This window comes from Impatiens glandulifera, chromosome 7 (genome assembly GCF_907164915.1).
Source record: "Impatiens glandulifera chromosome 7, dImpGla2.1, whole genome shotgun sequence".
Taxonomy (NCBI): Eukaryota; Viridiplantae; Streptophyta; class Magnoliopsida; order Ericales; family Balsaminaceae; genus Impatiens; species Impatiens glandulifera.
Window position 1 is genome coordinate 41,721,607 of NC_061868.1, and position 13,348 is coordinate 41,734,954.

Here is a 13,348-nt window from a genome sequence, read left to right on the forward strand (position 1 = left end):
ATGAATATTGTTCTCTGTAATTCATTATCAATGCAAATTCTTTGGTTGCTAATACATCTTTCTTTCCTTTTAAGCTCAGTTGCTGCAACCAACTTAACCCTCAACCTCCCCATTGTTGATCCAGAAACTATTGTCTCTAACAATGGGATCTTCAAATTGGGATTCTTCAGCTCCAACAGTTCAACGGATCGATATCTTGGAGTCTGGTATAACAAAATCCCCAAGTTGACAGTAATATGGGTAGCCAACCGAGGAGAGCCTATCAAGGACTCTTTGGGATCAGTCACCATATCCGAAGATGGCAATCTTGTAGTCTTGAATGGACAAAAACAACTTATCTGGTCATCAAACTTTACAACTTCCACAACAAACACAACTTCTCTGCTTTTAGATACTGGCAACCTTATCATGCAAGATGTTTCAAGTGGAAGGATCTTGTGGGAGAGTTTTCAATATCCGTCTGTTTCATTTGTCCAGACAATGAGATTGAGTTATGATCTGAATACAGGTGACAAGACCACTGTTGCATCATGGACTAGCCCATCAGATCCATCCATTGGCGAATTCTCTCTAGGACTTGATTTCCGGAGACTGCCTGAAATCGTTATATGGAAAGGTACTCGACCACACTGGCGAAGCGGTCCCTGGGATGGGCAGGCTTTTGTTGGTATAGAGTCCATGTCATCCTACTTTCAAAATTCAATAAGCTTAGTTGATGACAGGCAAGGATCTACATACTTGACATTCAGCTACACGTTTGAAGATGTCATCATGTACTTCCAGTTGACTTCCGAAGGTGCGGTGGAGCAGAGGGGTTGGTATGAGGGGTTGCAGGACTCGGTAGTTAGTTGGTTTGCACCTAACAATAGCTGCGATTTTTACGGAATGTGTGGTCCGTTTGGAATCTGTGACAAAAAAGCCTCTCCAATTTGTTCATGTTTGGCTGGGTTTGTGCCAATACATGCAACAGAATGGAATAATGGTAATTTCACATCTGGATGTGTTAGACAGGAACCTTTGCAGTGTGGAACAAATAACAGTAAAGAAGATGGTTTTTTGATTCTGAAGACGATGAAAGCTCCAGATTTCACAGAGTGGGTGCCGGTTGCAGCAGGATCCAGTTGCCCTGACTATTGCCTAAACAACTGTTCTTGTTTAGCACATGCATATCATGATGGCATTGGTTGCATGATATGGGCAGGAAACAAGTTGATTGATATGCAGAAATTTGATGCTTCCGGAATAGATGTTTATGTTCGTGTGTCATATTCAGTGCTGGGTACTATGTTAATCTCGTATTTTCTTTGATAAAGTTTCTTCAGCCCCATTTTTGAAATGTCACACATTATTGTTCTGTTTTAACAGATAAAAAGAGAGACAATAAAGTAATTCCAGTAGCTTTGGTGAGTGTAGGACTAGCGACGGTTGCTGTCCTTGGTTACTTTTCTTGGTTCTGGTTTGTAAAGAAACGAGGTAACTTCCGATTTTCTCAAAGCTTTGAGCACATGTCATCATAATATTTTTTTTTTGTAGATGATGACACTTTTTTTCTTGACCAGGAAGGAAGAAAACAAATGGGATTCTATTACACCCTCTTCATTCAAGTGATAACATTTCGGAGGATAAACTTGAGGAGCTACCGCAGTTCAAGTTTCCAATATTGCTCGCTGCAACTGACGGCTTTCGAGAAGCCAATAAGATTGGGCAGGGAGGTTTTGGTCCTGTTTTCAAGGTATAAGCCTTTAGCAGGATTTAGAGCTAGTCAGTTAAAATTTTACAATGAATATTAAGGAAATGGTGTTCTTGTTGTAGGGGAAACTAGAAAATGGACAAGAAATAGCGGTGAAGAGGCTCTCCAGTAACTCTGGACAAGGACAGGAAGAGTTTCTCAATGAGGTTAAGTTGATTTCGAAGCTTCAACATCGTAATCTTGTTCGTCTAGTTGGGTGCTGTGTGGAACGTGAAGAAAAGATGTTGGTCTATGAATACATGTCAAATAAAAGCTTAGACGGCTTCCTCTTTGGTTAGTACTACAATTTAAAGCTGAAGATTTCAATTGCCATACTTATTCCTCAGAACAAGTGTTTCAAGGTTATATGAAACGCAAATAAAAAGTAGTTTGAGGAGTGTATTTAAGTTCAATTTCGAGTTTCATATGTTCTGTAGTATATTTTCAGATTCTCAAAACCAAGAGTTGTCTGATTGGAAGAGACGGATGAATATCATTGAAGGAATTGGCAGGGGGCTTCTATACCTTCATAGAGATTCTAGGTTAAGGATCATTCATAGAGATCTAAAGGCCAGCAACATTTTACTAGACGATAATCTGAACCCAAAAATATCAGATTTTGGCATGGCGAGGATATTTGGATACAGCGAGCATCAAGCTAATACCCAAAGGGTTGTTGGGACATAGTAAGTTGATTGATAATCAAAATTTTCTTGGAACTATATATAGATATGTATGATGGTTTTGCTTATAAGTTGAATAAATCTGTTCAGTGGTTATATGGCTCCAGAATATGCAATGCAAGGGAGATTTTCAGAGAAGTCGGATGTTTTCAGCTTTGGCATATTGTTATTAGAGATTGTAAGTGGAAGAAGGAACACAAGCTTCTACAATGACATGAAGTATTTAAGCCTACTGAGTATGGTAAGTCCCTTTAAGGTTGTTTTCTTTTGTTTAGTACAAGCTGGTAGATAAGTTTAACTTGTACTTTATTTAATGACAGGCATGGAATTTATGGAGTGCAGGCGATGTGGGGAGCTTAATAGATAGAAAAATAGCGCAGGAGGGATTTGTGATGGAAATATTTAGATGTATACATGTGGGGTTGTTATGCGTGCAGGAATTTGCTGATGACAGACCTTCAGTTTCCTTGGCTCTTTCTATGTTGAGCAGCGAAATGACGAACCTTCCTCAGCCGAATCAGCCTCCGTTTACTCAAAAGCAGAACTCATCTTCTCATAGAATATCTAATCAGGATGAAGAAAGATGTTCTGTGAATCAGTTAACTATTACTATGATGAATGGAAGATAGGATATATGAGTTTTATAATTTGTATGAAAATATGTTCATCTTCCTTAGTTTTTGCTGGTATATATATATAGTAGGAAGTAGGAACTACTCCCTAGTTATTATGATATCTATAATTCATAACTTCTCCCTAATCTATATATATATAATGATGCTTAATTTTTAAAGTGTCCGGATTGCCGGGTCGAGAGCTGTGGTTAATTTGGATACTTGGGTTGGATTGTGGGTTGACCCGTTTTAAATTTAAAACGGTTAAAAATAAAACTAAAAATGCTAGAGGTATGTTTCGAACTTGCAACCTATCAAAACAAGTACAACTCTTTAACCAACTAGGCTACAAAGATTTTATATTTTAAATTCAACACCCAATTTGATAAACGCGGGACGTTTTAATATTAATATAAGTTCAACTTTTTAACTAACTAATCTATATATATATAATGATGCTTAATTTTTAAAGTGTCCGGATTGCTGGGTCGAGAGCTGTGGTTAATTTGGATACTTGGGTCGGATTGTGGGTTGACCCGTTTTTAAATTTAAAACGGTTAAAAATAAAATTAAAAATGCTAGAGGTATGTTTCGAACTTGCAACCTATCAAAACAAGTAAAACTCTTTAACCAACTAGGCTACAAAGATTTTATATTTTAAATTCAACACCAAATTTGATAAACGCGGGACGTTTTAATATTAATATAAGTTTAACTTTTTAACTAACTAATATATAATGATGTTAAATAAATGGATACTTGGGTCGGATTGTGGGTTGACCCACCCATAAATTTAAAACGGTTAAAAATAAAATTAAAAATATTATCCGTAATTTTTTCACGTTTTTATATATTATTATTCGTGCAAATGCACGGGCTAAATGCTAGTTATTATGATATTTAGAATTCAATGTGATGACATTTATAAATTCTAAAATAAAATCTGTGTATAATTTTCTTCTCTTCACTTAATAATTTCTTTCTGATATTGTCTAGACTCTATTATCACACCTGAGAACCATGAATCATAATTAAGACAAATGTTTTTTTTAAATGGTACTGGTGCGAAAACTTGAACTCATGATCTTAAGCACATGGGTTGTTGTGCTCTACCCAAGAAATGTAACTAAAATTGAAATTAACGAGCCAATAAAAATTTTCGTAACTGAGTTCTTGTTGGTTCATAATTTCCTGTACCATTAATAAACTATCATTTGTAAATGATAGACATAATTTATTTTTATTTATTTTTTTGTTATAATTTTTTTTTATTGTTTTATAGATTCGAATTTTGACACATCTATTATTATTATTAAATTTATTTGTTTATATTTTATTGATATAGAAAACTTACATAGTTTATTAAAATTTTATTTACAAAATGATAATTTTTCTTTAGTAAAACTCGATCAATTTTCATTTTTAGTTTATTTAAATATATATATATATATACCAAACTGAATCGACATAAACGGATTTAAGATTTGAAAAAACGACACCAACATTGATTGAACGAAACCACTTAGATTATGTGTGTGCAACATGTGTGTGCAATGAGTTTAAATTTTTTCTATGCATGATTTGTCTAGAAGATTGTGGAGAACAAAACATACATTTTCATGCTTGTTGAAAATTAGTTGGAGGTTTTATTATAACTGATTGTTGTCTTGACATACATAAGTGACATTATTTCACTATATTGAGGGCTTTGACTTAAAGAAATTCTCGGCTAAAATAAGTTTGGATAGATTTTTCTTTAAAAAATGGTTATTGAAAAAATCAAAAATTAAAAGAGAGGTAGAGAGAAATCTACCATTAGATTTTCGCCTACAGCCGCACAGAGTTCAATAAACTGACAATCAGAGATTCAAACGGAGTCCGATTGTGTTGAAATTTTTTCTAGAGGTTGGTAACTCATTCCTCTACATTTTCAACGGTCGGATCAAGGTTTGGATGTCTCGAAGTTTATTTTTCTGGGGCTTAAAGTGTCTGCCTAATTTTAGTTTTATTTGACTTATTTGAGACAAAAAAGTTTGTATCTTTTTGGTTATGACCTTTTATCTTATTGGAAGAGCTAATCAAGATGAAGACGATAGTGATATTATGTGCTTTACATTTGACAAAAAGATGAACGAGTATGGAAAGTTGTTATAAAAAATGTGTTTACCGATGACAACATTGTTGACATCTTGATAGAGCAATCATTTGACCAAATTGCAAAATTGCATTGAGTTGACGGGTGATTAAGGATTGACACAATTCTAGTTAACACACAATATGAATGAAAACCCGGAAGAGGAAAACTAGTGAAAGACACTTATAAGTTGAGGTGGAGACATCTTGAGAGCAACTCTCAAACGAACAAAAAAGAAATCATTGCATTATCTTCTAATGTGAGAAGATAAATAAAATCTTGAGTGAGATTCTTAGTCGTGAAAAAGGGGTTAGATGGTAGACTCAATTAATTAGAATGTGATGATTTTGTTACTTCTTTTGTTCTATCTTAATTGTCTATACATTGTGGATCATAGTTTAGATTAATGAGATGATTGATTTGTCATCTTATTGATGAGATGATTGAGACCTTGAATGAGATTCCTAGTCATGAAAAAGGACTAGAAAAATAAGACACTAAGTTTGTGGCAAACAAATGTAAAGATTATTTTGACATAATAAAGAATTGTTAATTCTAATTTCCGCATATGTCAACGGGTATGAACAAATATTGGAAAGAGTTATTGAATATCTCTAGTCGCTGAAGTAGCGTAGTTGCCCGAATTCACTTGGTGTTATAAACTCTATGATGTTATCTTCTAAGGCTTTTGAGCGGAAGTGGGGTATACTAATCTATCTCGTGAATAACTCGAACAATAAAGATTGATGTGTGACTCATATTTTTTTGATGCCGCGATATACATGATGGTGAAGATTGGTATTCTTCTAAGAGATCTTTAGTGGTAGTGAATGTACGAAAAATAATCTCATGAATGGCTCGAGCAAAGGTGAAGATGAAGTTGAAGCCATTTATTTCTTGATGGCTTGCCTTTTGTCAAGGTGGAGATTGATGGGTACAACTCTTGTATTTCCTAAGGGACGTGAAATTCGTTAATGTGAAGATTGTTGAATTTGTAATTTATTCACCACAACTCAATAAGCGCGGTATTCGTCCAAGGTGGAGATTGTTGGGTTTTGGGCTCATATTTTATTATAGTTTATATATTGTAATTGAGCTTTAAACTTTTATTGGGATTAGAGTAGTAGTTTAGTCTTTTGACTTTTGATGTACTCCTATAAATAGAGACATTGTAACTTAGGGTTACTTGGACCATTATTCCATGGAAAATCAATAGAATGGACGACTCCCCAAAAATCCCCAAAAATGTAGGCATTGTTGGTCGAACCTCGTTATATATTGTGTTCCTTATTATTCTTACCACTTTATCTTTATATATTCTTTTATCGTGTGTTTAGATTAGAATTTTTCTCAACACTTATCTCATATACCACGATCCCCAACTCCTCGTTCTCACTCCCTTATATATACCAAGTATGTTAGCATTTGTCTTTGTCCACACACCAAACTTATGTGACCTGCTATTGTAATGAACCTCTATTTTGACTTTGAATTGCTCTCCATTAACTTTTGAGGAAAAGGGGATAAAGTGAAAGGTACAACAAAGTGTTGCTATTTTTTTTACCTTATTTTATTTTCAATATTTTCATTACATTTTTTATATATATATATATATATATATATATATATATATATATATATATATATATATATATATATATATATATATATATATATATATTTATTAGACTTCAAATAAATTTAGGGTTGTCATTAGATGGGGTCTAAGTTGAAGCAGTATACAAAAGTTTACATACAGCCCTATATATGGTGAATCATATTTTTGTTTGGTTTGAATTTGATGGGTATTGGAGTTGAACTATAGTTTCAAATAATAATAGATTAATTATGCAATTTTTCTATTTATTACCCATATCTGCAATTTTCAGTTTTTCATTGAGATGAGAAGAATAGTCTTGAAAATGTGACATTAAATTTTGTGTAGGTAGGAAAAGGAGATAACCTAAATAACCAAAGTCCCCTCCATATTTCTTTGACTCTAATCAAATAGTTGGTCTAATATGGTGACAGATGAGTGTATATTTTACAAATAATTAATAATTAATTGCTTTATTGAAATATTTAGCTATTTTGGACTAAAGTTTCTTTATTCAGTCCAACATTTTGAATAATAATAGACCCAAATATGGGCAATACAATTATAGCATTTTTGAGTGGGTCCCAAAATTTTGTTGGAGAGAAGGTTTGACACATTTAAAAGTAGCTCATCTCGATGATCATATGATATGGTGTTACATTTAATTTGGTTACCTCATTTGTCAAGAGAATTCAAAACATATAACAATCTCATTGAATTTAAATTAAATGTTGATTTATGATGATAAAAATATCTTTATTTTAAGAATTGTATTTTATATAAATAATAGTAACTATTTAAAAAAATGACGATAAAAAGTGATTTTTTTTTTTTAATTTAGCAATCTAACACGACTATTAAGGAATGCATCTATCTTGAACTTAAGGCGTTTGTAGTATCTCTTAGACACGATAATATGTAATTTAAACTACCGTAATTAGTTAGTACTTAAAATAGGGTAATTTGCAGATGGGTTGAGAGTTTATTTATAAAATAAATTAACCTATATTTTTTGTTATATTATATCAACCCTTTACATCCAAACCAATCCTTTATTTGACTGATTAAATGTATTAAATATTATTTTTGATAATTGCTTGAATATTGGATCTTATATAATTCTCATTATATATGTTTTAAACTAAGACCTGAAAATTAAATTAAAATATCTGTAAAATTATTCTTACATAATAACATTAATTAATATATTTTAATGGTTAAAATTGTTCGATTATTTAAATAAATTTTATTTCTAACTTAATAAGATAACTCAAGTAAAATTATACGAAAATAAATATTACGAGTTTGATTGTCATTTAAAACGTGTTAAGTTAAAATATATTACATCGTTTTAAAAATATTTTTTAATAAAAAAATAAAATCAACCTTATGTATAACTTTAATAAATTATTTTTAAATATTAAACTTTTATATTTAAACAAATCATTTAATTTTAATCTATTGAAATTGATTTTGATGCATGAATTTACATTTCAATATTAAAAGCCTTTTTAATATTGTATGGGCTTAATACCTACCGTTTATTATAAATTTGTAAGTCATTTTTAGTAAGACCATATCTAACCCATAAACTCATTCTCAAACTTAAAATGCAGTAAATATCACATCAAACACTAATTCATCTCCAACCCAAAAACCTATTTCTAAACTCAAAAAAATATTCTTAAAATATTCATTTTTTACACTAACTTTTTACTTTATTAATATTATCTATATATTTATCAACTTTACATATTTAATCCTAATCTTTTCTCATTCCTTTAATAAAATTAATTATATATTTTTTCACGATAATTTTTTTAATGTATTTTTTATGTTTATTCGTATTGTTTATAAAATATAACGTAAAAATATAAAATAAAATATAAATATAAAATAAATTAAATTTCAAATATATTACAATTTAATGATTTAATTATACATTTAAAAAATATTATAACTTTTTATCTTAAAATTAAAAATTAAAAGACCAAATAATTTATATAAACAAGTTTAATATTTAAATTAAAATGTTTATATATTTGAAGGACTTAAATAAAATTTAAAAAAAATTATGCAGGGATGAATAGTAAATACGCATATATGGTTTCTGTCTGGAGAGAGATTGCATTCCCATTTTGCAGGACCTGTTTTCCGATTCGGTTGGAGAAAAATTGGAGCTCCATTTTGGTTTGCAGTTCGGTTGGAGACGCTCAAAGAAGCTTGTTCAATTTATTTTACAAGCCCATTTGGTTTCATACTAAATTACTAATTAAAATTAATGTAACATTTAAAAACTAATATACTTCTAAATATTCCATTATTATTTATTTATTATATTTAAATTAAAACCCACTTATATGTTTTTTTTAGGGCAACTCCAACCCAACTGTAAAATGACCCCCAAAATGGGTTTTTCTCCTCCCAAATTTGAGTATTTACTATTCACATACTCAAAATTTTTTAAAAAAACAAAATGGTCCTCTAACTATATTATTAGGTTAATCTTATATATTTCATATTTTATATAATTATTGATATGTTTTTTATGTTTTATTTTTATTTTTTTATTTTTATTAATATTAATATTTTTTAAATATCATAAATATAATAATGAATAACATTGATAAAAAAACTAAAAAATAACAAAATAATTTAATAATATTTGTTTTGATATCATTTTTTTTTATTTATGTAGTGTAATTGAGTTTATTTAATAATATTTAATTTGTTTTTTTAATAATATTTGCTTTTGATATAATTTTATTGTTAGTATAGTATAATTTGTGTTTGTTTATTTAATGAGGTTTAATTTGTTTTTTTTATGTGTATAAATTATTGATTTATAATTCATTTTATTTAATGGGTGTGATTTTGAAAAATATTGGGGTTTAATTTGTAAAGTTGATAAATATATAGGTGAATTGAAAAAGTGTGTAAAGGGGAATATTCTAAAAATATTTTTTTGAGTTTGAAAATGAGTTTTTGGGTTGGAGATGAATTACTGTTTGATGGGACACTTACTGCATTTTGAGTTTGAGAATGAGTTTTTGGGTTGGAGATGGTCTTATTTGTTTTGAAATTAAGTTATTGTTTTATTGTAAGTTTAATAAGAAAAAATGGAAAGAATAAAGATGGTAAGTAAAAATATTATGTGATAAATACACTTGAGTACAAAAAAGCAGTAATTGTGTTTACGAAACAAGGATAAATCACTCGAAGAGATACAAAGATTGTTTGAGACATTCTTTAACTAAGGTCGGGGATGCCGGAATTAACTAAGAATGAAGACTTAGATAACACAATTAAATTGAGATGAAAGCATCTACTAATAATAAAACTAAAACGACTTAATTTAGCCAAATAATATAACCCATGTTTTACTTATAAAACATATACATTAATCTTTAGACATTTGACATTTTTATTTGTTCAAAATGACTTATGTTATAATGATGCTTAATTTTTAAAATTTCCGGATTTCTGGGTCGAGAGCCATGGTTAATTTGAATATATGTGTGAGAATAAATAGATTCTTGGGTCGGATTGTGGGTTGACCCGCTTAGGGCTGCAAATGAGTCAAGCTACTCGTGAGCTGCTCGCGAACCGCTCGATCAAAGCTCGGTTTGAACTTGACTTTGATCGAGTTCGAGCCGAGCTCGAGCCGAACTCGAGCTCATATAATGCTCGCTCGATGGCTTGTCGAGCTTTTTCGAGCCTGATAATATATAATATATTTATTTAATATAAAAAAACTTAAAATTTAAAACAATTTTTTTCTTTTCTCTCTATTTTCAAAGCCCATATAGAAGGCCCATAATCCACATTATTATATTATATTGTCATAAAACAAAACCCTAGTTTCTAATGTATCAATCATAAGTGACTCTTTGTCTCTTTTTCTTCTTCTTTCTTCCGTCTTCACCATTTCTTGTTCTTTCTCTATCTTCACCATTTCTTCTTCTTCTTCTTCCTTCTTCACTATTTCTTCTTCTTTCGTCTTCATCATTACTTTCACTCATTCATAATAGGTTAATACATTTTTTATGTTATCTCTCATCTACACCATTTCTCTCATTCATTCACAAGAAACTTACAGGTAAATTAAAATATATTTTCATTTCTACTATAACTATTGTTCATACTTTTAAATAACTTTGATTTTTTTTGTATTGTGAGAAATTTGTGCTTATATAGATCGTTCATAGATCTATATGGAAAAACACTATTATATATATTAATCGTTCATAGATCTATATAGAAAAACACTATTATATATATTAATCGGTTCATAGATCTATATAGAAAAATACTTTTAATATATATTGTTCATAAATCTATATAAAAAAATATTTTAATATATATTGATCATAGATCTATATAGAAAAACACTATTATGCGTTAATAATATTATATTATATATAATATTGAAAGAGATAAAAAAAATATTAGTATATTATATATAATAAAAGATAAAAAATATTAGTTTATATTTTGTATATATTATGAAGAGATAAAAAATGTTAGTATATATTATATATAATATGTTGAGAGAAAAAATAAATTTACTATATTAATAATATATTGTAATATATAAATAAATTAATAGATTCTTGCTATAAATAAGTTAATAAATTCTTGTTATATTTGTACCCAAATAATTTAATTATAAATAATAATATTTAATAAAAAATAGGTTGATTTTGTTTTTGTCCGTATCTACCCTTAAACCTTAAAGTAAGTTAAATTTTAGTTATTTGTTTTAACATGTATTTTTTATATTAATTATTTTTAAGCTTAAATGCAGGTAGGTGTACTTGTGCTATGCTTGAAGAACGTGACTTAAAAAATATTAATATATTAAATGTTCAAACAATTTATATAGTATTGTACTTTAATTTTAGAATTTTATATTTTAGAATTTTGACTAATAATTGTGGTTGAATGCTTTTTGGATTATCATGGTTTTGGAATTTTAAATAGTTATGATTTTTTCATATTTTCAATTTTAAATATTATGTTTTAAATTTTGAATATGTATGAAAGTTTGATATTTCATTTTGAAAATAAATTTTAGTTTGAGTTCGAGCTTGAATTCGAGCTCGAGTTTGAGTTTGAGCTCGAACTCGATCTTAAATTCGAGCTTGAGTTCGAGCTTTTCGAGTCGAGCCGAGCTTATAGATAAATAGTCGAGTCGAGCTCGAGCTCAAATTTATAAACTCGTTCGAGCTCGAGTTCGAGTCGAGCTAATAAATACTAAATCGAGTCGAGCTCAAGCAAATTCGAGCTCGACTCGGCTCATTTGCAGCCCTAGACCCGCTCATAAACTTAAAACGGTTAAAAATAAAATGCTATAGGTATGGTTCGAACTTACAACCTAACAAAACATATACAATCATTTAACCAACTAAGCTAATAAAACTTTATATTTTAAATTCAACACCAAATTTAATAAACGCACGACATTTTAACAATATAAGTTCAACTTTTTAACTAATTAATATATATATATATATATATATATATAATTTTTAAAGTGTCTAGATTGTCGGGTTGGTTAATTTTGATATATATGTGACAATAAATGAATATTTAGGTCGGATTGTGGGTTGACCCGCCCATAAACTTAAAACGATTGAAAATAAAATTGAAAATGTTATAGGTATGGTTCAAACTTGTAACATAACAAAACAAGTATAACCCTTTAACCAACTAGGCTAATAACACTTTATATTTTAAATTCAACACCAAATTTGATGAACGCGAAATATTTTAACAATATAAGTTCAACTTTTTAACTAACCAATATATATATATATATATAATGATACTTAATTTTTAAAGTGTCCGGATTGCCGGGTCGAGAGCTGTGGTTAATTTGGATATATATGTGAGAGTAAATGGATACTTGAGTCGGATTGACCCGCCCATAAACTTAAAACTGTTAAAAATAAAATTAAAAATATTATAGGTATGGTTCGAACTTGCAACATAACAAAAACAAATATAACCCTTTTAACCAACTAAGCTAATAACACTTTATAATTTAAATTTAACACCAAATTTGATGAACGCGGTGGTTCATCAATAGTTTTTAATCGGTCATAATTCTCTTTTGACTTTGCGCTATAGATTTCACTATCATTAGTGAGCAATAATGGAAGAATTCTGTCATATTTATAAAGATAGATGACATAATTCATATGGATATAGTAAGTATCGACTGTGCTACTTTAATGATAGTATTTACATTTTTTTTTTCATTCGTAGTATGTAGAAGAAGTGGACTCTAAAGGTCAAACTAATTGAGTTGAGGATTCAAACTGTATCAATTGTTTTAGAGATCGTTCTGCAATGTGAGAGTAAATGGATACTTGAGTCGGATTGTTGGTTGACCCGCCCATAAACTTAAAACGGTTAAAAATAAAATTAAAAATCTATCACATTAAATTATAATGTAGCATTATTATTTTATTATTAAATTAAGCTTTGTGTTGAAATGAAGAGAGAGACCCGAACCCGAATATAATTATGGGTGCACTTGATTCATGTAAAATCAAGTTTGAGAAGCACATCACAAAGGAAGGAAAG

General features: G+C 29.4%; 1 protein-coding gene across 1 annotated transcript; it reads left to right on the top strand.

Annotated features, from left to right (window-relative positions):
• On the top strand, nucleotides 1-3,139 carry LOC124909932 (G-type lectin S-receptor-like serine/threonine-protein kinase At1g11330). The gene is made up of 7 exons (XM_047450559.1): nucleotides 1-1,279; nucleotides 1,366-1,473; nucleotides 1,560-1,732; nucleotides 1,813-2,023; nucleotides 2,178-2,415; nucleotides 2,503-2,653; nucleotides 2,733-3,139. Exons 1-7 carry the CDS (start codon nucleotides 1-3, stop codon nucleotides 3,039-3,041), a joined length of 2,469 nt encoding a protein of 822 aa, XP_047306515.1. The 3' UTR covers nucleotides 3,042-3,139.
• Nucleotides 3,140-13,348: the final 10,209 nt, after the last annotated feature.